The sequence below is a fragment of the Vulpes lagopus genome, chromosome 12 (assembly GCF_018345385.1).
Source record: "Vulpes lagopus strain Blue_001 chromosome 12, ASM1834538v1, whole genome shotgun sequence".
Lineage (NCBI taxonomy): Eukaryota > Metazoa > Chordata > Mammalia > Carnivora > Canidae > Vulpes > Vulpes lagopus.
The window spans coordinates 55252894-55277257 of NC_054835.1; the positions used below are offsets into that span (position 1 = coordinate 55252894).

Genomic DNA, 24364 nt, shown 5'->3' on the forward strand with positions numbered 1-24364 from the left:
AGAAAGAAAGAAGAAAGAAGAAAGAAAGAAAGAAAGAAAGAAAGAAAGAAAGAAAGAAAGAAAGAAAGAAGAAAGGCTGCTGGGGAAGGGACCGGGGCTGGCCACACTCACAGAGCTGAGTGAGCTACAAGCCCTGGCCTGGATCAACCAGGAGGATTGGAGCGTCCCAAGAAGGCAAGAGATTGGAGAGGGGCACTGAGCTCTCTGGCCACTCCAGGGGCTTGTGGGCCCCATTGCAATGGGCCAAAGAAAGTCAAGTTTGCTGCTGGTGGTAGGCCCCCACACCTCTGCTCCAGAGGGCTCTGGGAGCCACACTGCTTGGGTTCGCATCCCGTATCACCCTACTGGGACGCTCAGCTGTAAGCCTCATCATGAGCCATAAATGGGAATCCTCAGGGTACCCACCTCTTAGTGTGCTTTCAAGAACTAAATGACTCCATGGTGAAGTGTTTAGAACAGTGCCTGGCACACACTAAGCCCTGAAATACTAGCTATGTATCGGGTCCAAGAGGACTAAGGAAGGAGTGGGTATCTGTTGAGCCCCCAGGATGAGGCTCCGGACAGGAACTTTGAAGTAGGGCTCACCACCCCGCCCCCCCACTGGGCAAGCAGTAAGACAAGAGCAGAGCGTGTGGGTCCCCAGCGGGCGGGGTGCCAGGCTGACCCGGCCGGCAGCGACACCGGGCTGCACGGTTGCCCTGTCCTTGGCCTTTGTCTGCGGCTGCAGCGGCTCCTCTTTCCTGGGCCGCCTCCCTTCCTTTGTCGGCCTGGGGGTCAGGACCCGCAGCCACCTGCATTATTAATGCTCGCGGGTAAGGCTGCAGCCCCCGGGGGGTGGACTGCGCGCGTCCACCCGGAGCAGAACCGGAGTGGGCAGCGCTCGCTCAGGCTCCGCTCAGGCGCCCGGGCTGCGGGATCTTGGGCGAGAGGACGAGACCCGGGAAGCCCCTCTTCACGGAGCCCGCCATGGGGGGCAGCAAGGGCAAAGCGCCGCAGCGCCGGGAGGGACCCGGGGCGCCATCCTCCGGGGAGCAGGGCTCGGGGTCCGCCAGCGCAGACGGCGCGCCCAGCCGGGAACGCCGACAGGGTCGCGGCAAGGCCCGCAGGGCCAGGTCGGTCCCGGGGAGCCGCGGGGCCCCCGGTGGCCGCCGGGAGCCCACCGCGGAGGGAGGCGGCGGCGGCCCGCCCGGGGCTGCGGCGCCAGCGGAGGCCCAGGAGGCCCAGCGGAGACCCGGCAGCGCGCGGCGGCGGGGGCCCGGGTCCAAGGGCAGCCGCCGGCACCCGGACGGCCAAGGCGGGCGCCGGGAGGAGGAGCGTCTCCCCGGAGAAGGCAGGACCCGCGCACTCGGCCGCCGCAGGAATAGGGGGAAAGGGCGGGGACCCCCGGCTGGGCAGGGCGGCCGAGAGCCCCGGGGCCCCGGGGGGGGCGCGTCGGGCGCAGCCGCGGGCAGCTCTTGCCCGGACAGCGAAGCCCGCGAGGCCCGGGACGGCGACCGGCGGAGCAGCGGGGCCTCGGGGCTGCGGCCCGGGCCGGCGCAAGCGGACTCGGGCTCGGGCTCGGGCTCGGGAGACGCGCAACCCGGGTCGGAGCCGGCGCCGGGACCCCGCGAGCGCGCCAGCAGCGACGGGCTCCTCAGCGACGACGGGGACAGCGCTGAGCCCCGGAGCCGGGAGGGGTCGTCGGGAGTGGGACGGAGGAAGGGGAGCGAGGATTCCGGGGCAGACACGGAGTCGAGCCTGGAGGCGGCCGGGCCTGGAGGGGGCCCACGGGCAGCCCCGAGGTGGGCGAGCTGGGCCGCTGGAGCCGAAGAGACTGAGCCGGGCGGAAACGCCGCGGCCTCCAGCTCCCCCGAGGGCAGCCCCGCGCGCGCCCCCCGGAGCTCGCGGGCTTCTCGGGGCCGCAGGCTGCCCCGGGACGCGACAGACAACGAGGCGCCGCCCGACGCTGAGCCGCAGGGCGCCGAGGCTGGAAGGGCCGAGGCCTCGGCCGCCGCGACTCGGCGCCGCCAGGTCGGAAAGGTGGTGGCGAAGGTGCAAGAGGCGACCGGCGACGGCGAATCTGCGGCTGGAGGAGAAGACGGGCCCCGGGGCCCAGCGCCGCTGGCCGCCCTCGTGGCGCTCCGCAGGCTCCGCGCAAAAGCGCCGCCGGCCCCGGCTCCCCAGGCCGCGGCCGCGGCTCCCGGCTGCACCGGCCTCAAGGAGCGGCTCCTGCGCGTCGTGCGCGCCCTGGGTCTCCTGCGGTGGCTGCGGCGGCGGCTGCAGGCGGGCGGGGGCCGGGGGGCGGGGGCGGGGCCGCGGGCGGGCGGGGGCCGGGGGGCGGGGCCGCGGCGCCGTCTCGTGCTGCGCCTGGCGGGCGTAGCGGGCCTGGGGGGACGGCCCAGGGCTCCCCCTAGCGGCGGCTCGAGCTCCCCGCAGCTTGCGAAGAGCCCGGCTCCCGGGGACGCCTCGGAGGACGAGGACCGGACTCCGGATCCCAAGTTCGCCGTCGTGTTCCCCAGGATCCACAGGACTGGGAGGGCGTCGAGCAGCCGGAGCTCAGAGGACGCGTCCGCGGACGCCCCACCCGCGGAGGGGCACGTCCGGCCTCGTGCAGGAGCCTCGGGAGACAGTGAGGGGCGCGGGGCGAGTGGACAAAGTGGGGCCGGGTCCCCCCGAGGGTCTCTCCTCGGCCCTCCTGCCCACGACGAGCCCCCACTCGACGAGAGCGGCTCCAGCAGCGGGGCGGAGCCCGAGACCTTGGGGGCCGAGGCCCGGGTCCACTGGGCCCAGAGCTCAGAACCCCGCCAGGACCCTGGGCTTGGCGCCGACGCGCTGCTGCCCAGACTCACCTTGGAGACCCGCGTGCGGTGGGAGAGGAGCCCCGGGCCCTGCGGGTCCCCGAGGGAGCGGTGGGAGCCCGAGGACGAGACGGAGGAAGCGCTGGAGAGGGACCTGGAGCTGAGCCTGGGGCCCGGCCTGGAGCTGCCGCCCGCCCTGGACGCTGAGGGCAGGAGCCCTGGGGAAGGTCTGGAAGACACGGAGGACCTGGCTCTGCTGCGGTGAGCGGGACGCGCCCGGGTCCCACAGCTCCTCCTATCCCACCCTTTTTAGAAATTGTGTCCGTAGAAGGGATTGTACCTTACCAGAGGTCCTCTGGCTGGAAGGGGCAGGAGAGGGGTGAAAATCAGGAGCCCCTGCCTGGGACTTCCTTCTCTGGCTCACAGCCTGCCTCGGGGTCAGCGACCTGGTGGTGCTCCTAGCCCCCATGAAGTGGGTACCTCACTTGGCAGCAGGCCCCTGTGTTCTGGTCAGGGCTCAGAGAGGGTGCACGACTTGCCCAAAGGACCTCTGCAGCCGGGGGCAGCACTAACCCAGGACCTCCTTCTGCCCCCAATTCCCCGCTTCTCTATCCCGCTGTCGCCACAGACCAGTGTGTAGCAGCTCTGTGCTGCTGTGCCTCAAGAAGAGATTTCATCTGGGCCGAATCTACGTATGGGGGCACCTGGGGAGGGTGGGTGGGGTGGGATTCCCTGTTTCCTGGGATCAGAGGGCCCTCTGGCACTTCTAGAATTTCTCCTTCCTTTTCCTCCCAGGGCTGGGTCTGAACCCTCACTGGGGACCTGCAGAGTGGGAGCCGGGGGCTGGGGACTGGGCCGGGGAGCTCCCGAGTCCCACTCCATCTGTAGCAGAGGAAGTAGGGGTGCTTTCTCCATGTTCTGATGAGAGCATCTACTTCTCTCCCCAGACCTTTGGGGGGCCTCTTCTGCTCTCTGTGAATCCCCGTCGGCCCCTGCCTCTCTTTTCAGCTGAGGTCCTGGCCAGCTACCACCCCAAGAAGGCCCCTAACACCACCCCGTACGTGACTTTGCCCCCACCAACCCTCTGCTCACCTCCCTGGGCGCCCAAGCCCCAGCATGTCCCCTGAGACCCTGGGGACTGAGGGTCCTGTCTGCACCTAGGAGGGCCCAACTCTGGTAGCCTTCTCATTGGCTCCCTATCCTCCTCCCTCAGACACATTTTGGCCATCGTGGTATCAGCCTATAGCCTGTCGCAGAGCACCGGGCAGGGCACATGCATTCTCCTCAGGTGAGTGGTGGTGCCCCGCTAAACCCACAGGCCACTCAGGGCTGGGACGCAGGGGATGTGGGGTCTGCATTTGAAGCTGCTGGTCTAGTCCACTGCTGGGCAGCAGCGATGGAGTTGGTAAGGGCTGTGCTCCTGGCTTAAGTCATCTCTGTGCCCTTGAATGTGGCATCTTGGAGACTTTTCTCTTTGGTCTCCATGCCCTGCGTCTGTCTTTCCACATTTCCACAGGTGTGTGTGTGTGTGTGTGTGTGTGTGCAGGGGTTGTTCACTTCCAGGTGGGCATACCCCACTTCCTGGGCTCAGTGGGGTGTCCTCTGTGCCCCTTCCCGGAGACCCTGTTGGCCCCTCCCTCCTGCAGTGGGCACAGTGGCTCCGGGAAGACAGAGGCTGCCAGCAAGATCGTGCAGTTCCTCAGCAGCCTGGCACAGGAGCAGACAAGGGACAGAAGATGTCAGGTGAGGGGCAGATGGCCTTTTCCCAGGGATCCAGGAGGGACCTTCCTTCTCCTTTGGGCCAGGAGAATGGTCTCCAGCCTCAGGCTTCTCCTTGGGGGCAGCCCCAGGCATTGCCTACCATGGGGCAGGTAGGGGGGTCTGAGCCTCTCAGGGGTGAGCACAGCCCCTGGGCGCAAAGTATCCTCAGCTGATCCTTGGCTACCACTGCCACGCCCCGCCCCGGGACGCTTGAATGCTCCTCCCCCACACAGCTGGATGGCGTGCTGCTCCTGCTCAGCAGCTTTGGCCACGCCAAGACAGTCCTCAATGCCAACGCCAGCCGCTTTGGCCAGGTCTTCTGCTTCTGCCTGCAGCGGTGAGTGCCGGGAGTCCTGGTGGGCGCAGGGAGCACTCATGATCACTTCCCTTCACTGGGAACCTGAGGCTGCTGCCCTTGGGTCCAGCCCCTAGTGTGTCCCATTCTGAGCAGCACCCCTAGGTTGCATGCACCCCGGGCACCTCCACCCACTGTCCTGTGCCCACAGTGGGGTCATCGTGGGAGCTTCTGTGTCACACTATCTGCTTGAGACCTCAAGGGTGGTGTTTCAGGTAAGAGCCACCCTGCTGCTCCCAGAATGGGAAAGAGGGAGGGCCCACTGTGGGGGGCCCCTGCGGTCGCTAAGCCCCCCTCCCTGCCTTTCTCAGGACTTGTCCTTGCTCCCCTAAGGCCCAGGACCGGACCACTACTCCCCCTAAGCCAGTCCTTCTCCCCAAAGGCCCAGGCTGAGCGGAGCTTCCATGTATTCTATGAGATGCTGGCGGGGCTAGACCCTGTGGAACGGGAGCAGCTCTCCCTCCAGGGGCCAGAGACCTACTACTACCTCAACCAGGTCGGGGAAGACCCAGCTGGCGCTGGGTGACAGGGCTTGCGCAGGGGTCTAAGGAGTGGCCCTGGTGGAGTGGAGCTCTTGGCGGCTGGGCCCTGTCCCCTGACCCCTGCTGTGCTCCGCAGGGCCAGGCCTGCAGTCTCCAGGGTAAGGACGACGCCCAGGACTTTGAAGGACTGCACAAAACCCTGCAGGTCATATGCCCCGAGGAGGTGACTGCCACCTGGGCCGTGCTGGCCGCCATCCTGCACCTGGGCAACATTTGCTTCTCTTCCTCAGAGGTGGGCTCCTGCCACGGCCAGCGGCCAGTGTGGACGCCGGGTCAGCTGTGGCATGTTTGCATCATCAGGGCCGCAATGATACCAAGCACTTGTAGGTAGATTCCAAAGGCCTGGCTTCATGCTGGGCATGGAGCTTACTTAAATAAAAAAATAAATAATTTTTTTTTCAAAAAAGGGGATCCCTGGGTGGCTCAGCGGTTTAGTGCTGCCTTCGGCCCAGGGCATGATCCTGGAGACCCGGGATCGAGTCCCACATCAGGCTCCCTGAGTGGAGCCTGCTTGTGTCTCTGCCTCTCTCTCTTTCTCTGTGTCTCTCATGAATAAATAAATAAAATCTAAAACAAAAAAAAACCCAGTGAGACAGTGGAGGTTCAGAGAGGGAGGCAACTTCCAGAGCCGGCCAGCTAGTGAAGAAGATAAATTAGGACTCAATCTCAGGGCCCCCCTCCCTCCACTCCAGAGTCAGCTCCCCACACAGTCTGACTTTGGGCAGCAGGGCAGCTCCCAGGAAGAGGAAGCCAGGCCCTGCCTGCCCCGCGGGAGGGCCCATTCCCCAGCACAGCTCTCCCTGCTTCCTCCCTTCTCTGTCCAGCGGGGGTCCCAGGAGGTGGCTGCTGTGTCCAGCTGGGCCGAGATCCACGCAGCAGCCCGGCTACTGCTGGTGCCGCCTGAGCGCCTGGAGGGGGCTGTCACCAGGAGGGTCGTGGTGAGCCCTGGGCTCCTCGGGGTCGGGAGGCAGCCCCAACCCCAACCCCCCCACCCCCCACCCCCCGCAGACTTGGCCTGTTGTTCCACGTGCCCTACCTCCTCTGTCCTCCAGGAGACACCCTATGGCTGGGTCTGCAGATCTCTGCCGATGGAAAGCGCCATTGATGCCAGGTGGCCCTGGGGACGGGAGGGAGCCATCGCCAGGCGGCCACTCTACCGCACAGGCTCACTCAGCGTGCCCACAGGGACGCCCTGGCCAAGGCCCTGTACTCACGGCTTTTCACCTGGCTTCTGAGGAGGACCAATGCGCAGCTGGCACCGCCCAGAGAGGGGGAGAGCATGGACACCATCACTGTCGTGGATGTCTACGGCTTTGAGGTCACCCCTTGGGGCAGGCCCCACTATGGGGTGCCCACCTCATCCTGAGCATTTCTGGGGTCAGCGCTCCCTGAGGGGAGCACTTGTGAGCTCTTGCCTGCCTGGCCATGAGACAGCACACACTCCACAGGTGTAGCCTGTCCAGTCCTGACATCACCTCTGGAGAGTTCCATCCTGCTTGGCCTTGCAGAGTCTCATAGGAGCCTCTAAGGCAGCAGAAGACGGAAGCCCTAGGATGAAGCAGCCCACAGCCTCACTTCCCATACACCAAGAGAAGCAGGAAAAGGGACAGTCCCCTGAATGGTCCTGAGTTTTCATAAGCTCTTCACCCCTTTCTAGAAGATCCTACATCCTCCGGGCAGGGAGGAGGGGGCTTGAGCAAGAGAAGGTGGCCTCCACTCTTGTTCCCTGGGTGGGCACTGGTCACCTGCCCCTGCTGTCTCCTCTCCAGCATGCCCTTGGTGACTATGCCCTCTCTGTGGGGAGGGATGACAGTGGCAAGTGTGCGTGTATGTGCACATACGTGCTCTTGTGTGTGTGTTAGAGTGTGTCAGAGTGTGTGTCACTGTGTGTGTCAGAGCTCTCTGTAAAAAGCCACATGGAGGGAGGGGCTCTGCTGGGCTTGTGAGTAAAGTGCTGGTGGACACAGAGGGAGGGACTTGTGATCTCTACAGGAGGATTTCTGGAAGGCTTCTTGGAGGCAGTGGCCTGGAGCCCTGCTTATGAGGATGTAGGATTCTGATAGCCAGCGAGCCACTAGCTCATAGGAAAAGGTGCCTTCAAGACCACAGGATGGCTGTGACCAGAGGCCTGAAGGCTCACGGTCCTACAGAGGCAAAGGGAGGGGTGTGGGCTGAGGCCTGGGCCTTTGGGCTTGACCCCGTGGGCTGTAGCAGCAGCCCCAGGGCACCACTCCTCCCTGAGTTCTGGGAGGGGAATGAGGGACACCAGGTCAGCGGGTCAGCGTGCAGGCCTCCCCTGTGCCTCCGCCCTGTGTGGGTGCCCACGTCACTGCCCCTGTTCCTCCAGGCCCTGAGGGTGAATGGCCTGGAGCAGCTGTGTAATAACCTTGCCAGCGAGCGCCTGCAGCTCTTCTCCAGCCAGATGCTTCTGGCCCAGGAGGAGGTAAGAGGCCCTGGGCCTGGTGGTGGCTGGGAACACCAGGCCTTCCAGAACAGGGGCCATCCCTGAGAAACAGAGCGCCCTGAACTAAGAACTCTGCCCCCAAACCCCCATCCCCGCCCCCACCACACTACGAACCATCTCAGCCCTTCTGGGCCTCATTTTACTCATCTGGACAATGGGAGGGCCATCCCTGCTCTGGCTCCAATGAGCTCTAACAATTGACCCCATGCTGGCTGTTCCCAGGAGGTGTGTCGGCGAGAGCTGCTGTCCTGGGAGCCCATTCCCCAGCCTGTGCGGGATACCTGCCTGGACCTCCTCATAGACCAGCCTCACAGCCTCCTGAGTATCCTGGATGCCCAGACATGGCTGTCACAGGTGAGCCCCAAGCGGTGGGGGCCCTGGTGGCCAGGTCAGGGCCAGCAGGGCCTCCGAGAGGAGCAATAGATGATGGGGTCCAGAAACTCTGCTCATAGCCTCTCAGCACAGTTTGGGTTCAAATCCTGTCTCTGGGTGATCTTGAGCAAGATACCTGACCTCTCTGGGGTTCCTCAAGTCCTGAACAGGCAGGGTAGTGGGGACTGCATGGGGCTCATGCAGGGCTTGCGGGGGGGTCCCTCAGGCCTCCAGCTGGTAGGAAGCAAGCCCCAGGGCCGCGGTGCACCCATTCCACAAGTACTTACTGGCTGACCCTGGAGAGACACACAGTCTGGGCAGGGGAACATCATGTGCAAAGCCCTGAGGGAAGCTCATCCCTCTTATCAGGCCACAGACCACACCTTCCTCCAGAAGTGCCACTATCACCATGGCAATCACACCTGCTATGCCAAACCCCAGCTGCCCCTTCCTATCTTCACCGTGAGGCATTACGCGGGGACCGTCACCTACCAGGTATCAGAGTAAATCAGGGACAGACTCTTGGGTGAATCAGTGAGGGCGATGTGGCCCTGGTGTCCCCTCCCCAGAGCTGAGTCATCTGATGAGAAAGAGGAGTAAGTGAGGGGCGGCCCCTCTCAGGGTTTGACTGTTATTTCTACCTATGCCCACAGTTCCTTTTTTTTTTTTTAAGATTTTATTTATTTATTTATGAGAGACACACACACACACACACACACAGAGGCGGAGACACAGGCAGAGGGAGAAGCAGGCTCCATGCAGGGAGCCCGATGTGGGACTCGATCCCGGGTCCCCAGGACCACACCCCGGGCCAAAACAGGCGCCAAACTGCTGAGCTACCCAGGGATCCCCAGGCCCTACACAGTTCCAAGCATAATTTAATGAGTTCTGGATGAGCACCACGGGGTAAAGGGAGACGAGACTGGCCTCTGGCCTGCCTGCTTCTCTTGAACTTTCGTTTTCCTATTTTTAAAATGGGAATACAGTCTGTCCTATAACACTGTTGGGAAGATTAAATGCAGTAATGGGGAAGTGGTCAGGCAAATGCCTAGCACACACTAGGTGCTCCCTGAAGGGACTTGCCCTTCCCCCTTCACAATTTCGCAGTGACTGCACACTCACCCAGGAGGAGAACTGCTGAGGGGAGGAGGCCTCATATAAAGGGTGAGATCATGTGGCTAGTTTGAGGTAGGGCAAGTCCCGTAGGGCTTCCTGGAAGAGGTGACATGCTTTGGTTATAGAAGAAAACACAAACCACTCAGGAATTACCCAACCAAGAAACCCAGGGGATATATATATGTTAATCATACCTCTGCCCCCCTCACCAAAAACCAATCACATCTAAATACACACACAAGGAGATTGAATAAAGAAAACCACAAAAGAGAACTTTTTAAAAAAGATTTTATTTATTTATTTGAGAGAGAAAGAATGAGAGTGCATGAAGTGGAGGGCAAGAGAGAGGGAGAGAAGCAGGCTCCCCGCTGAGCAGGAAGCCCGATGCAGGACTCGATCCCGGGACCCTGAGATCATGACTTGAGCCAAAGGCAGATGCTTAGCCGACTGAGTCACCCAGGTGCCCCAAAAAAACTTTTTAAAAAACTTTTTAAAGTAATATCTACACCCAAAGTGGGGCTTGAACTCACATTTTCTTTTCTTTTTTTTTTTGAACTCACATTTTCTTTTAAAAAAAGGGGGGGGAGTAGGATCCATGGGTGGCTCAGTGGTTTAGTGCCTGCCTTCGGCCCAGGGTGTGATCCTGGAGTTCTGGGATCGAGTCCCACATCGGGCACCCTGCATGGGGTCTGCTTCTCCCTTGGCCTGTGTCTTTGCTTTTCTCTCTCTCTCTCTGTGTCTCTCATGAATAAATAAATATAATCTATTAAAAATATATTTAAAAAATTTTAAAGTCTTTTGATGCACTTAGGTTTTAATTTGAAAAAATTTTTATTTATTGGAACACCTGGGTGGCTCAGTGGTTGAGCGTCTGCCTTCAGCTCAGGTCATGATCCCAGGTCCAGGGATCGAGTCCCGCATCGGGCTCCCTGCATGGAGCCTGCTTCTCCTTCTGCCTGTGTCTCTGCCTCTCTCTGTCTCTCATGAATAAATAAATAAGATCTTTTAAAAAAAATGTATTTAAGTCCTCTCTACACCCAATGTGGGACTTGAACTCACAACCCCGAGATCAAGAGTCACAAATTTCCACTCACTGCACCAGCCGGGCACCCCACAAAAGTTTTCATTTTGATGATATCCCATTTATTTTTTCTTTTGCTGCCTATGCTGTTGGTGTCCTATTCAGGAAATCGTTGCCAAGTCCAACGTCACAAAGCTTTCTTCCTATGTTTTCTTCTAAGAGTTTTAGAGTTCCAGGCCTTAAATTTAGGTCTTTGATCCATTCATTTTGGGTTAATTTTTATATCTGGTATGAGATAAGAGCCCAACTTCATTCATGTGCACGGGGATTTCCAGTTTTCTCAGAGCCATTCGTTGAAAAAAACAAAGGTGGCCCTTTATTTAGCTCAGTGGGAGAGGCTGGACTGTGACAAAGGGACAGGCCTCCACCCCAGCCTCTCCCTTGGGCTTCTCCTCCACACCCCACACTGTCTCCTGCAGGTTCACAGGTTTGTAAACAGAAACCGGGATCATCTTGACCCTGCCGTGGCAGAAATGCTTGCGCAGAGCCAGCTGCAGGTGCCCTGCCAGCCCCCTCTGAGCCCCCACCCCTCCACACTTGCCCCCCGCCCCCACCTTGGACCATGGGCTGAGCTTCCCAGGGTCTGGATGCCGGGGACTGGCCCACCCTGGCTCCCGGGGACGCGGGCACAGGCTGGGCTCTGGACAGGCCTGGGAAGCGAGCCAGCTCAGCCTCCCCTCGCCCCGCAGCTGGTGGGCAGCCTGTTCCAGGAAGCAGAGTCCCCATCCTGGGGTGGGCCACGCAAACCCACACTGGCCTCCCGCTTCCAGCATTCCCTAGAGGACCTCATAGCCCGGCTGGGCAGGTGAGAACAGCGGCCCCCACATGAGACCCCAGGGACTTGAATGGGGGGGGAGCTTGTCTGTGCCCAAGTGACCCCCCTTCCTCCCATCAGGAGCTACGTCTATCTCATTCAGTGCCTCAACCCCAACCCAGGAAAGGTGAGCCTCAACCACACCCCCCACACGGCACCTGGCCGCATCCACCTGCCTGCCCTGTTCAGAAGCCCCCGGCCTCCCCCGCAGCTCTAAGCCCCTTGACTCCAGCTCTCGTTGGCTCTGTTCTATGGCCACAGCTTCCAGGCCTTTTTGACGTGGGACACGTGGCAGAGCAGCTGCACCAGGCGGGTGTCCTGGAGGCCGTGTACGCCCGAAGTGCCAACTTTCCTGTCCGCGTGGCCTTTCAGGCCTTCCTGGCCAGGTAGGACCCCGGGGTGGAGGGAGCCAAGGGCCCCCGCACCTCAGGGCCAGAACCCGCAAGGGGGGGCCTAGCACCCCTTCAGGGTGTCCTTTCCTAGGGACATGGGCCTGGCTCCAGCCTCCCTCCTTTCACTGCTCTCTCTCCACTCCCTCTGTCCCTCCTCCCTTCCTTAGTCATCAGCCCCTTCCTTCCGTGCCTCCACTCGCCCCTCTGTTCAGCAAAGCTCTGCTGGGTGCCTGGCACATAGTAGGTGCCTTCCAAATCGCTGTTGAATGTTGAATGACTTAGAGACTGAATATGTGCTGGAGGTGGGGGGTCAAACAAGTGGGGGGTGCCTCGCTGTGCTTGTTCTGACCTCAGCTCTCCATCCTCGGGGCAGGTTCCGGGCCCTGGAGACAGAGGGGCAGGGAGAGTCCTCTGACCGCCAGAGGTGTGGCGCCATCCTGAGCCAGGTGCTGGGGGCCGAGTCACCCCTCTGGCACCTCGGAGCCACCCAGGTGTGTGTGTGTGTGTGTGTATGGGCGTGTGCGTGCACGCACACAGAGAGGGAGGCACAGCTGGAAAGGCAGAGGAGTGTCCCAGGACAAACTCAGGAATTGGTGGTCCTTCTGGGTGGTGAGGAGACGGAGTGGGCTTGGGTGGCAGGGGTCCTGGGCTCCCCACAAGACTCGGTTGTCCCGCTGGAAGGGGGGAGGCGGAGGCTTCAGGAGAAGAGCAGGGTGGGGCCCCTCCTCTCTGCCCCCAGGTCCTGCTGCGGGAGCCCGGCTGGCAGCAGCTGGAGCATCACTGGACCCGCCGACGCTCCCAGGCCCTGCTCACCTTGCACCGCAGCCTCCGCACCTGCATCTCCCGCCAGCGCCTCAGCCGCCTCCTCCTGCCACGGATGCAGGCTCGCGTGCGAGGGCTCCAGGCCAGGTCTGCAGGGGTGGATGACCCTTCTCCAGGTGGTGGGGCCTCAAGGAAAGTCTACCTGCCCCGGGGGCCATCCGGTCAGCACCCCGGGTCTGTGTCCATACAACTTCTGTTCTAATACCCCGACTCACAAGAAGCTCACTATCTGCTGAGGGCATCTGAACCTCCAGTCTTTCAATTTTTTAAAAAGATTTATTTATTTATTCATAAGAGACACACAGAGCGAGACAGAGACGCAGGCAGAGGGAGAAGCAGGCTCCCTGTGGGGAGCCTGATATGGGACTTGATCCCAGGAGTCTGGGATCATGACCTGAGCCAAAGGCAGACACTCAACCACTGAACCACCCAGGCATCCCAAGAATGATCTTTTAAAAGCATGAATCAGGTTGTGTGGGGCTCTGCCTACCTCTCCAGACGCTAGGTCAGATTTTTATACTCCAGGCTCTTTGGACTTCTCCCTCTTGTAACACTTCCCTCCCCCTTTTCACACAATTAGCTCCTACTCACCTTCACAGTTTGGTGTGAATGTCTGTGCTCATTCATCCAACAGCTGTTGCTTGCCCTTCTTCATGACCCTGGGCCCAGAGCTGGTGACCCCGGGATGGAGGCAGAGGTGACACCTACCCAGGGGGGTAGGGGGGGTGGGGGCTGGTGGTGGTGGCAGGATCAGGTGCAGGCAGTAAACCAGCCACCAGTCACTCAAAAGGTGGCGGTAAAGTGCTGAGAACAAAATAAGGGCAGTGCCGTGGAGCCCAGGGGAGCCTTCCGAGACAGGGCACCCATCACCACGATCTACTTCCAAAATGTCATCACCAACGAAGCTCTGCATCCCTCAGCAATAATTCCCTGTTCGCCTTTCATCCAGCTCCCAGTAAACTCCAGTCCACTTTCTATCCCTATGAATTTGCCTATTCCAGATATTCCATGTAAGTTGACTCATGCGGTATTTCCTTCTACATCTGGCTCACTGTGCTAAGTGGAACATTTGTGAGGTTCAGCCACGTAACAGGTAGCAGGACTTGGCTTCTCTTCTATAGCTGACGAACGTGGCACTGTGTGCACAGACCACACAGTGTCTCCTCTCATCCACCAGTGGTCATTTGGACTCTTTCCCCCTCTCGGTGATTGTGAATAAGGCTGCTGGAAACACGAGCGTGCCCGTGTCTGTTTGAATCTCTACTTTCAGTTCTTTGGGGTCTTTCCCTAGGAGTGGAATTGCTGGGTCATATGGTCATTCTGTGTTTTGTTTTTTGAGGAGTTAGCTCCCACCAGCTTGGGTCAGGGTTCCAATTTCTCTACAGCTTTGCTGACACTTATTTACTACCTTAAAAAAAATTTTTTTAAAGACTTTATTTATTCATGAGACACAGAGATATGGGCAGAGACACAGGCAGAGGGAGAAGCAGACTCCCTGCGGAGAGCCGGATGGGGGACTCGATTCCAGGACCCCAGGATCACGATCTGAGCCAAAGGCAGACACTCAACCAATGAGCCACCCAGGCACCCTATTTTCTACTTTTTAAATGATAGCCATCCTAGTGGGCATGAAGCAGTGCCTCATTGGGGTTTTGATTTGCATTTCTCTAATGACTGACGAGGTTGAGCATCTTCTCGTGTGTTTCTTGGCCAGTTGTGTATCCTCTTGGAGAGATGTCTAGTCAAGTCCTCTGTCTGCCTTTTGTGTGTTTAGTTTGTCTTATTAAGTTGTGGACGTTCTTTATAAATCCTAGATGTCCTCAAACTCTTATCAAATACGTGATTTGCAAATGTTCTCCCATTCTGTGGGTTGTCTTTTGACCCTCTTGATGGTGTCCTTTGATGTACAAAACCTGTACACTTATTATCATTTTTTTAAGTAAACTCTACCCCCAACACGGGGCTTAAGCTCATGACCCCCCAGATGCTCTACCGAGCCAGTTGGCCACCTCAAAGCTGTACATTTATTTTCTCATTTTCATCCTGCTCTGGACTCCGTCACTGAGAAGTCTAGTTTTTCTTATACCTGGAAGATTCTCAAAGACATGATCTCTTCTTCGATCTCTTATTAGACTCCTAGCAATAGCAGTTTTTTCATTTTTAGAAGTTCGGCTGCTTAAAAATGTGTCAGACTCTTCTCAACGTGTCAGTTGATTCATTTAATCTTGTGATGGGGCAAGGATTACACGAATTCTCATTTTGTGGATGATGACGATGAAGCCGAGAGGCACGGTGACTTATCCACGACCACACTGAGCGAGCAGGAGAGAGGTGCACCTGCTGGTGGGCTCTGCCTGCCGCCTAAGACTATAATCGCCTGTGTCGGACACCTTAATTTACTTGCTCTTTCAAGGTGTCCTGTCCTTTCCCCATGACTTCAGTTAAGCACCCAGGGGTCGTCGGCCTGGGGTCCACGCTGATGTTCATGTCTCGGCTCAGAGGGTTTGGGTACCAGGCCTTGGACCACGCTTGGACCCCTCTCCAACCCCCTTCCCGGCCTCCAGGAAGCGGTACCTCCGGCGACGGGCGGCTCTGGGACAACTGAACACCATCCTGCTGGTGGCCCGGCCCCTGCTCCGGAGGCGCCAGAGATTGCAGGTCAGGTAGACGTCCGGGCAGGGCCGCTGCCCTCAGCAGCTCATGGTAGGGACGTCAGGCCGCCTTGCTGGCCAAGTTGGCCAGACCCCAGCCTGGTCCACCCCTGGCCCCCACGCACCAGGACCAAGGTCTCAGAGTCATTGCTGGTCCACTCTTCCCATTTCCCGCTGCCTGGTCAGGGGAGGCTGGGGCCTCCGGAAGGTCACTTCCTTTACCGCTGCCCACCCTCCAGAGGCTGATGCTCCCCTGCCCACCTGGGGTGCCTGCCGGTCCCCTCCAGACCTTCCTCAGGGCCTGTCTGCTTCCCTCTTTTGCCTGCTGACTCCACTGTGCAGGCCATAAAGCGGCTCAAAGGTCAGGGCCCACATAGTGCCCCCCCCCCCCCCCCCCCGCCCCAGGGCTCCTCCCTGGCTGGACTTTGTCCCCGGGACCATCTCTTCCTGTCTTCTTCCCAGCACCCTGGCAGACGGGCAGCAAAGGCCAGCAGGGCTCTGAAGGGCTGGCAGCAGGCAGCTGGCCCTCTGGGTCTGCGCTTGTTTCTCTGCTGGGGGGCGGGAGGGGGCAGCTGAACTGCTGAGGTGGGGAGGAGCTGCCAGGAGGTTCGCGGAGACTCCTCACCGGGCACCGGCTCCTCCTGCATCTCCCCCCCGCAGCTTGGCCATTGGCGTGGCTGGTGTAGCCGCAAAGCCTACAAGAAAGTCCCAAGCATGGTAGGTGGCCTGGAAGCTGGAGGGTGTCCACTGGGGTGTGAACCTCTGGAAACTGGCACGGCTTGAGGATCAGTGTGGGGTTCCAAGGGGAACATCCTTTATGCCTCCCAAGAAGAGGCCTGGGCCCATGGTCTCCCTCTAAAGGCTCTTGGGGTCCTATTTGTGTCCAGGATCAAATCCTTGGTCTTTGGAGAAGTTTATGGTCCTGGGGGTGAGGAGAGCCACTGGGTCCCCATGCCCCCTCCTTTACTAGCTGGCCAATTTTTCCTCCCTGCCAGGAGCTGGGGTGCTTGGAGATCCCGGCTGAGCTGGCCGTCATGCTGAAGACAGCAGAAGGTGAGTTTTGATTAAGTGTCATTCTTGGCATGACCCCTCCCTCCTCCGGTCTGTCTGTGGTGCAGTGGGTCTGTCCCTACAGTCCCTCCCTAGGATGCTCTGGGCTCCCCTGAGCTCCCTCTGCCCCAGAGGTGGGGTCACAGCCGGTTCCTTACCTGGGCCTTCTTGGGCTGCCTCTCGCTGCTATCCCCAGGCCGGCAGCAAGCCTTGGCTGAGAGCATCACCGAGTCCATGCCCCCCGAAGTTCCTGCCCGGCCCCACCTGACCCTCCCGCCTGACATCAACCAGTTCCTGTTCTCCAGCTTCATCTCCACGAACTTTCTGGTAGGTCGCCAGACCTCAGCTCTTTCTGGCTGACTTCCATGGCTCCCCAAGTATTAGCCCTGCCAGGCAGCAGCTGTGCCCAGTTTTCCTACTTCCCCCTCCACCCATCCTTTCCTGTCATGGGGGTGATAGGTGCAGCCACCCTGCTTGGAGAACATCCATCAAACCTGAACTCTCTAGAATAACTTAGATCTGTGATGCCACACCTTTGTTAACACCCGTGGCATTGCCCTGTCACTGAAGTCCTGTCATTTCAGGGTGTGCAGTAAGGTAAACATCCAGGCTACAGCGTTGGATACAAAAGCAGGATTCCAAACTGCACATTGAGTAGGATCCCAAGTTGGTTAGAAACAGCAATAGAGGGATGCCTGGGTGGCTCAGTGGCTGCGTGTCTGCCTTTGGCTCAGGGCATGATCCCGAGGTCCTGGGATCGAGTCCTGCATCGGGCTCCCCGCGGGGAGCCTGCTTCTCCCTCTACCTGTGTCTCTGCCTCTCCGTGTGTCTCTTATGAATAAATAAATAAAATCTTTAAAAAGAAAGAGGGCAGCCTGGGTGGCTCAGTGGTTTAGTGCCGCCTTCAGCCCAGGGTGTGATCCTGGAGACCCAGGATCGAGTACTATGTCAGGCTCCCTGCATGGAGCCTGCTTTTCCCTCTGCCTATGTCTCTGCCTCTCTCTCTCTCATGAATAAATAAATAAAATCTTAAAAAGAAAAAGAAGAAAAAGAAAGAAAGAAAGAAAGAAAGAAAGAAAGAAAGAAAGAAAGGAAAGAAAGAAAGAGCCAAAGAAAGAAAGAAGAAAGAAAAAGCCACCAAAATGCATTTTTAAGGTAGTTTCCTGGCCAGCCCGTCACCTTCTCCCAGGGCGTGTGCTCCCAGCGGCCCCACTCAGGCCGTCTCCAGGTCAGCACAGACCAGCACCTGCTCAGGCACTGTCTCCCTCCTTCCTTGCAGGACCCAGTGCTGCCCAGCCCTGGACAGCCACTGGCCAAGCCCCTGACCCGGCTGGATGGTGAGAACCCTCAGCATGCCCTGGACATCAACAAGGTGGTGAGTGACACGTCGGGGAGGGGACGGGGCGGGCTGGGCGCTGGCTCCTGGGTGCTGGCTGAGTGTAGGGGAGCCCTGCAAGTCCTGCCCTCACCTTGCTCTGCGTCTACAGATGCTGCGGCTCCTGGGGGATGGGTCCCTGGCCCCATGGCAGGAGCAGACCATGGGTGAATACCTGGTGCGACAGGGACAGCGCTGGCCAGGGCTGCGGGACGAGATCTTCAGCCAGCTTGTGGCCCAGATCTGGCACAACCCAGACGAGCAGCAGAGCCAGCGCAGCTGGGCCCTCATGGCCATCCTGCTGAGCGCCTTTCCCCCCATGCCCACCCTACAGAAGCCACTACTGAAGTAAGGGGCCTGCCACGTGGGGCCCAGGGAGTGGGATTGGTGGAGCGCCCACCCCCGCTGCAGCCCTGTGCTGTCCCCGCAGATTTGTGTCCGACCAGGCCCCCAGAGGCATGGCAGCACTGTGCCAGCACAAGCTGCTGGGGGCCATGGAACAGACGCATCTGGCCCCCAGGATGGCACGGGCCCACCCACCCACCCAACTCGAGTGGACAGCTGGCTGGCGGCGGGGCCGCATGGCACTGGACATCTTTACCTTCAATGGTGATGCTCACCTTCTGCTCCGGCCTCCCCACGCCTACAGGGGAGCCAGCCCCGCCTCCTCACCCTCCCTGGACCCCCTTCCTGCCTCAGCCCTTCGGCTGCACCCCAGTGACCCTGATCGCAGGGTCCTGTCCTGCTGTCCTCTGTCCCTCTCCTGGAACCCCCCTGGGGACAATAGCCCCTCTCTGTCAGGGCCTGCTGCCCCTCACTCCGGCCCCCACCCCTTGTCCCTATAGAGGAGTGCTACTCCGCCGAGGTGGAGTCCTGGACCACAGGAGAGCAGTTCGCCGGGTGGATTCTGCAGAGCAGGTGCGGGGGCCTGGGGTGGGGTGTGGCCAACACTGACCACTGTCCCGTCCTCTTCCTGCGTGCTCCTCATCCTCCCCACCCACTCTCCTGCTGGGTGCTTCCTCCAAATGAGGCCTGCACCCCACTCCCCCAGGGCGGTGTGCGAGGGTGGGGTGGGGGTTGTGTAGAGGGGTAAGTGGGCAGGGGCCAGAGAATAGATTCAAGGTAGGGAGCGGGAGTAGAGGTGAGATCTGTGGTCCAGATTCTAATGAACTAGGTCAAGAAATAAAAGAGCACTCAGGTGTCTTTCTGCCCGCCCCCCCCTTCCTGGCTGATCAGGCCCTTGTCCCTCCCAGAGGCCTGGAGCTGCCCCCCCGTGGCTGGTCCGTGTCACTGCACTCCGGGGACTCCTGGCAGGATTTGGCTGGCTGTGACTTCGTGCTGGATCTCATCGGCCAGACCGAGGACCCAGGGGACCCAATCAGTCCCCACAGCTACCCCATTGCCCCTCATGGCTTGTAGGTGCCACCCCAGCCCCCTGTCCCAACCTGTTCCTGTCTCTGTTCTGTCATAGGTGACCCCCAGAGCCAGCCTATCACACGCTAGGGTTCACGGGACTTGCTACAAGCCCAGCACCCTCCCCCTGCGTTCTCCTATCGCATGGGGATGATCCGCCACGGCAGATTCTAGACCTGGCGTCAGCCTGGACACCTCCCCCATTCAAGGCATCCCCTTAGTTGAGCGCACTGTCTCCCACAGAGCTGAGGACATCCCCCCTGCCCCTGGCATCCAGGCCCCCTCACTGCCTCCAGGTCCACCTCCAGCCCCCACACTACCCAGCAGGAGCTACTCAGGTAAGGCCAGAATGGGCACAATGAGGTTGGCATTGCAATGGGAATAGGGAGCCCCACACCCCAGGGTGACACTAACCCTCCTCTGGCCCTGCAGGTGAATCTCGGGGCTCAGGGAACCTGGATGGCTTCCTGGACCACCTCTTCCAGCCAGTTCTCTCCCCAAGCCACAGCGTGAGTGTTCTGCACACACAGCCAACCCCATCCATGGCCTTACCCCCTGGGGCCTCCGCTGCCTCTCCCATCTCTCCCAGGGCTCCAGTTCTGACCCTGTGGCCTGTGGCCTTTGTCCCTTCAGGATCTGGAGCAAGGCTGGGCTCTGAGCAGCCGCATGAAGGGAGGGGGGGCCATTGGGCCCATGCAGCAAGGCAGCTACCCCATGGGTGAGTACAGGGCTGAGCATCTGTCCAGGGTCTTCCTAGTCCAGTGGCACAGGTGGGGATGTGGGGGTCAGAGCTCCAGCCAGCACCTGGTGACCCATCCTCTTGTTGCCTGGGGCTGGAGGAAGGGCGGGGGAGAGGGGGCTATGGGCCCAGATAAGGATCAACCTGGCAGGGCCCTGTTCCCTCAGTTTACCCAGGGATGGTGCAGATGCCTGGATACCAGCCAGCCATGATGCCTGCACCCATGCCTATGATGCCAGCAATGGGCGCAGTCCCTGCCATGCCAGGTAAGGCTGGGGAGCAAGTCCCAAGGAACTGGAGAGGAAGGAAGGTCCTATCAGGGGCCCAGAGGGTACAGTGAGCAGAGGACCATGTGCAAGCTTGACACTTGTGTGCCACTTGCAGCTATGGTGGTGCCACCACAGCCACAGCCGCAGCCGCAGCCGCAGCCGCAGCCGCAGCCCCTGCTTCCCAGTGTGGACCAGAGGCAGCTCGCCATCCAGCAGCAGAACTTCATCAACCAGCAGGCGCTCATCCTGGTGAGGGTGGGCAGGGCCCTCAGATCACCTTGTGGGGGCAGGTCTGTGGGGCAGAGCCAGACCAGCTCTTACTGGGCCCACTGCCCCTCCCCCTTCAGGCCCAGCAGATGACCACCCAGGCCATGACCCTGTCGCTGGAGCAGCAGACACAGCAGCGCCGGCACCAGGCTCAGACCCAGGCCCAGGCCAAGGCCCAGGCCCCTGGAGCTGCTTCCCCGAACTCACCCCCAGCCGTCGCCCCCTAAGCCCAAGAAGCCCATGGCCCCGCAGGAGGAGCCAGAGCATGAACCAGAATCGGTGGGTGCTTGCCTGAGGGTGAGGAGTGGAGGCCAAGCAGGTGGCACCATCTGGGATGGAGACCACAGGCTCCAGGGCTTCCACAGGAGCAGGAAGATGAGGAAAAGATGCCCAGGGCCCCAGCTCCAGGGATGGGTGGGGTGAGGGGTGCTGGGAGGGTGGTGACTTGGCTGGCAGGGCTGCTCCTCCACTTTCCCTTCCTGCCCACAGGAGATCTCACAGGAGGCCCAAGAGAAGCCCTGGCAGTCCAAGAGCTTCCGGCAGAAACAGGACTTTTTCCAGAAGATGGGTGAGGGTGCTTGGGATGGCAGGCCTGTGCAGAAACCCGGCCACCAGCTCACCCCAGCCTGGCTGGGGCACAGGGGGCGCACTCTCCTCCCCTGGGTTAATGCAGCCTGTCTAGGAGCCCGATGGGCAGGCCAGGGGAGAGTGACCGGGCCACCTGGGGACACTTACAGGGCAGCAGCAGATCAAGGTGAAGACAGTGAAGCCTCCACCCAAGATACAGATTCCCCAAGTGGAGGAGCAGGATGAGGAGGAACAGGACGAGGAGGAAGCAAGAGCAGGTGGTGGGGCCTGGGGGGAGGGCCTGGCCCTGGGGGTCTGCACAGGGTCTCATGTGTTTCTTCTTCTCCTGGTCAGAGCCATCCCCGCCGCCTCCCCCCATAGTAAAGAAGCCAGTGACGCAAAGTAAGGCCAAAGCTGCACAAGAGACTGTGGCTAAGCCGGCGGCCTGGGAGGCGGAACCTGCTGACGCTCCTAAGCCAGAGTCCCGACAGCGGGCAGAGCCGAGCAGGGAGATCCGGAACATCATCCGCATGTACCAGAGCCGCCCAGGCCCTGTCCCTGTGCCAGTGCAGCCATCCAGGTGGGCCTCGGGGGTGCCCAGGACCACCTACACCCCTGGGAGTCATCCTGTGGACTTAGGACCTCTTCCTTCTCTCAGGAAGCCCTCAAAAATGTTCCTGAAGAAAAACAACCCTAAAGATGAGGCTCTGGCTAAGCTGGGGATCAGCAACACCCATGTCCCCACGTCGGTGAGGCCCCATCCCGTGCAGGGCGGCAGGGTGTGGCTTCCCACCTCGGGAGTCTGGGGTCTCTGGGGTAAAGCTGGCCTTCCCCCCAGACCCAGCGGTGTACTCTCTCTGACCTTCCCCAGATGCCGTCCCCCAGCCCAGGAAAGGGCCCCCCTCCAGCTGTGGCTCCTCGGCCCAAGGTCCCACCACAGCTGGGGCCTTCCACTTCCATCAAGGAGAAGCTGGATCCCTTTGGCCAGACCCCACCCTCTGCCCAGGCACCCCCGCCTCCGCCAGCGCCCCCGCTGCCGCCGCCTGAGGCCCCGGACACACTTTCCCCTGGGCCCCGTGGTAAGGACCCGCCTGTCCTCTGCCGAGGGGGCTGCGCAGGGCGGGGCAGGGTCCCAGCGGCCTCTCAGGCCTCAAGGCTGAGGTCAGCCACCCGGGTCTCGGGCTTCCGGACTTTGGAGCCATGAACCCCAGCTTCCGCGTTCTTGGCTAGGGCAGGGCCCCGGGCACCTCTGGGGCCTGAGTGGCTTCGGAGCACTGTCCCGGGGTGTTGTCCTCAACACAACCTGGTGGCTCCATCGGGAACCTAGTGGCCCTGCTGACGTGGTCAGGGACGGCAGGGAGAGTTTGAGAGCTGGAAATGGAGGTTGGAGATGGGAGGTGGGCAAGTGAGGCAGCAAAGGTGGAGCTGGGCCCTAGGGAGGGGAGCGTCTTCTGTCCCCGTGTCCCTGTCCTTCTGGCTCTGGCAGCTCCTCGCCTGAAACCCTTCGGCCCCTTCGTCTGCCAGGCTTGATGGGGCCCATGGAGGACCAGGGAGTGTCCACCCAGCTGCTCCCGCCCTCTGGCAGCGTGTGCTTCTCCTATGTCAGCACGTCCTGGAAGCTGTTCCTGCGCAAGGAGGTGGGCACGGGGGCAGGGCCGCAGCCGGGCCTCTCTGGGCTGGGGGGGTGCGCGGCACGCTGTGGGTGGCACCCCCGCACCTCCCCACCACCCACCTCCTCGGGCCGGTTTTCCTCCTGGGTCTGGGTGGCAGGCGGGCAGGGCACCATTCCCATCTGCTCTCCCCCGCCGCCCCTCCAGGTGTTCTACCCCCGGGAGAACTTCAGCCACCCCTACTGCCTCAGGCTCCTCTGTGAGCAGGTGAGAGCCCCGCCCACCTGCCGCATGGCCGGAGGGACTGCAGCAGCACCTGGGCCGGTGTGAGGGCCAGGCTGGCAGCCGGCGCTCAGAGGGCAGGTGCTGTGTGTCAAGCCCTCCTTCCTTAACCCTCACCGCATCCCCGAGAGCAAGGACCACTGCTGGCGGGCAATGAGGATTCAAAACGAAGTGTATACGGTCCCCAACACAGGCCCTGGCACACAGCAGATGCTCCCTGATGCTTGTCCCTATGCCACCCCTGGATGCTCCTGGGACCCTGTCTCTTCCCCCAAATTTTGTAGCCATCTCCCCTCCTCCCCCAGGTTCCTTCAGGGACTCTCTCTCTCTGCTGACGGAGGAACAGCAGCCCACTAGTGCACGTGGTTGAGGGAGGCGAGTGGGAGCTCTGGGCCCGGGTGGCCCTGGATTCAGAGGCCCCACATCGGTCCTGCTCCACCCTTGCCCCCGGGCTCTCCAGCTTTTCCTCCCGGTGTGGCTGCGTCCATGGTGAGCTCTAGCATAGGGATCTGGTGGTGACCACTTGGCTCTGCCCCCAGATCCTGAAGGACACCTTTGCCAAGTCCTGCATCCGGATCACCGAGGATGAGCGGAGCAAAATGAAAGACCTGCTGGGTAGGGTCCAGGGACCCTGGGATCAGGGAGCTGAAGTGCTGGGACTGGGTCTGCCTGTCTGGAGGGAGCAAACTCTGGGGTGCCCCCTGTGAGGGAGCCTGAGGCCAGTCCGGGGCTGTTCCTGCCCACAGAAGACCTGGAGGTGGGCCTAGACTCGCTGGATACCACCGAGGACAATGTCAAGAAGCGCATCGTGGTGGCTGCTAGGGACAACTGGGCCAATTACTTCTCCCGAATTTTCCCTGTCTCGGTCAGTAAGCCTGGACGTAGGGCTGTGGGAGTGTCAGCACCCCAGTCTGGATCCCAGCACGCTCAACATGGGCCCCTGAGGCAGAGATGAGAACTGGGGCTGGGGTGGGCGGGCCCCACCTGGGACGAAGAACAGCGCTCGCCCTGGGCGGCCCCGGGGTGTCTTGGTTGGTGGTGGGGACCCGGAGCCTGTCAGTGACCCCCCCACCTTCGGGGCAGGGTGAGAGCAGCAGTGATGTGCAGCTGCTGGGCGTGTCCCACCGGGGGCTGAGACTGCTCAAGGTGACCAAAGTCCCCAGCTTCCACCTCAACCAGCTGAAGACCCTCTGCTCATACAGGTGAACCTGGGCGGTGGCGGGGCAGGGTCGGGGGGTGGGGGGGGAGCCGGGGCTCATACCGCCCCCTGTGCACAGCTATGCTGAGCTGCTGGGCATCGAGTGCCGGGGCAGCTCCACCCTGGAGCTGTCGCTGAAGAGCGAGCAGCTGGTGCTGCACTCGGCGCGGGCGAGCGCCATCAAGGCCATGGTTGAGCTGTTCCTGCGTGAGCTCAGGAAGGCAAGTGCGGCGGGGCAGGGGGCGCTGCGCTGGGGGGCCTGGGGCCCGGTCGGGGGTCTTGGCCCGGCTGCATCCAGCTGGCTGCATTCAGGGCTGTCAGCCAAGCTCCCTCAAGCCGCCAGTGGGGGGGCTGGGGTTCAGGCCGTGGGAACTCTGGAGTGTGGGGGGCATGAGGCCACCAGGGAGAGCAGGAGGGGCAGGTGGGCTCCCTGGCTCCCTGCCTGCT

The 24364-nt window shown here is 60.9% G+C and overlaps 1 protein-coding gene across 1 annotated transcript in view; it reads left to right on the forward strand.

Annotated features, from left to right (window-relative positions):
- Positions 1–966: 966 nt before the first annotated feature.
- MYO15B (myosin XVB) overlaps positions 967–24364 on the forward strand; it is a 29019-nt gene continuing 5621 nt past the window's right edge. The window contains 47 exon segments of the mRNA XM_041726856.1: positions 967–3038; positions 3406–3469; positions 3725–3834; positions 3991–4065; positions 4424–4520; positions 4772–4875; positions 5045–5108; positions 5512–5667; positions 6260–6373; positions 6488–6546; positions 6621–6753; positions 7783–7878; positions 8122–8253; positions 8641–8766; positions 10888–10965; positions 11158–11273; positions 11364–11409; positions 11544–11668; positions 12048–12165; positions 12414–12583; positions 15061–15154; positions 15808–15864; positions 16143–16200; positions 16394–16524; positions 17477–17572; positions 17685–17920; positions 18003–18181; positions 18418–18490; positions 18826–18987; positions 19229–19323; positions 19418–19494; positions 19619–19703; positions 19892–19990; positions 20109–20242; positions 20341–20481; positions 20483–20557; positions 20750–20828; positions 20998–21105; positions 21182–21407; positions 21486–21576; positions 21699–21906; positions 22352–22464; positions 22645–22704; positions 23259–23334; positions 23466–23584; positions 23803–23921; positions 23997–24138. Coding sequence (XP_041582790.1) covers positions 967–3038; positions 3406–3469; positions 3725–3834; positions 3991–4065; positions 4424–4520; positions 4772–4875; positions 5045–5108; positions 5512–5667; positions 6260–6373; positions 6488–6546; positions 6621–6753; positions 7783–7878; positions 8122–8253; positions 8641–8766; positions 10888–10965; positions 11158–11273; positions 11364–11409; positions 11544–11668; positions 12048–12165; positions 12414–12583; positions 15061–15154; positions 15808–15864; positions 16143–16200; positions 16394–16524; positions 17477–17572; positions 17685–17920; positions 18003–18181; positions 18418–18490; positions 18826–18987; positions 19229–19323; positions 19418–19494; positions 19619–19703; positions 19892–19990; positions 20109–20242; positions 20341–20481; positions 20483–20557; positions 20750–20828; positions 20998–21105; positions 21182–21407; positions 21486–21576; positions 21699–21906; positions 22352–22464; positions 22645–22704; positions 23259–23334; positions 23466–23584; positions 23803–23921; positions 23997–24138 — 7188 coding nt within the window.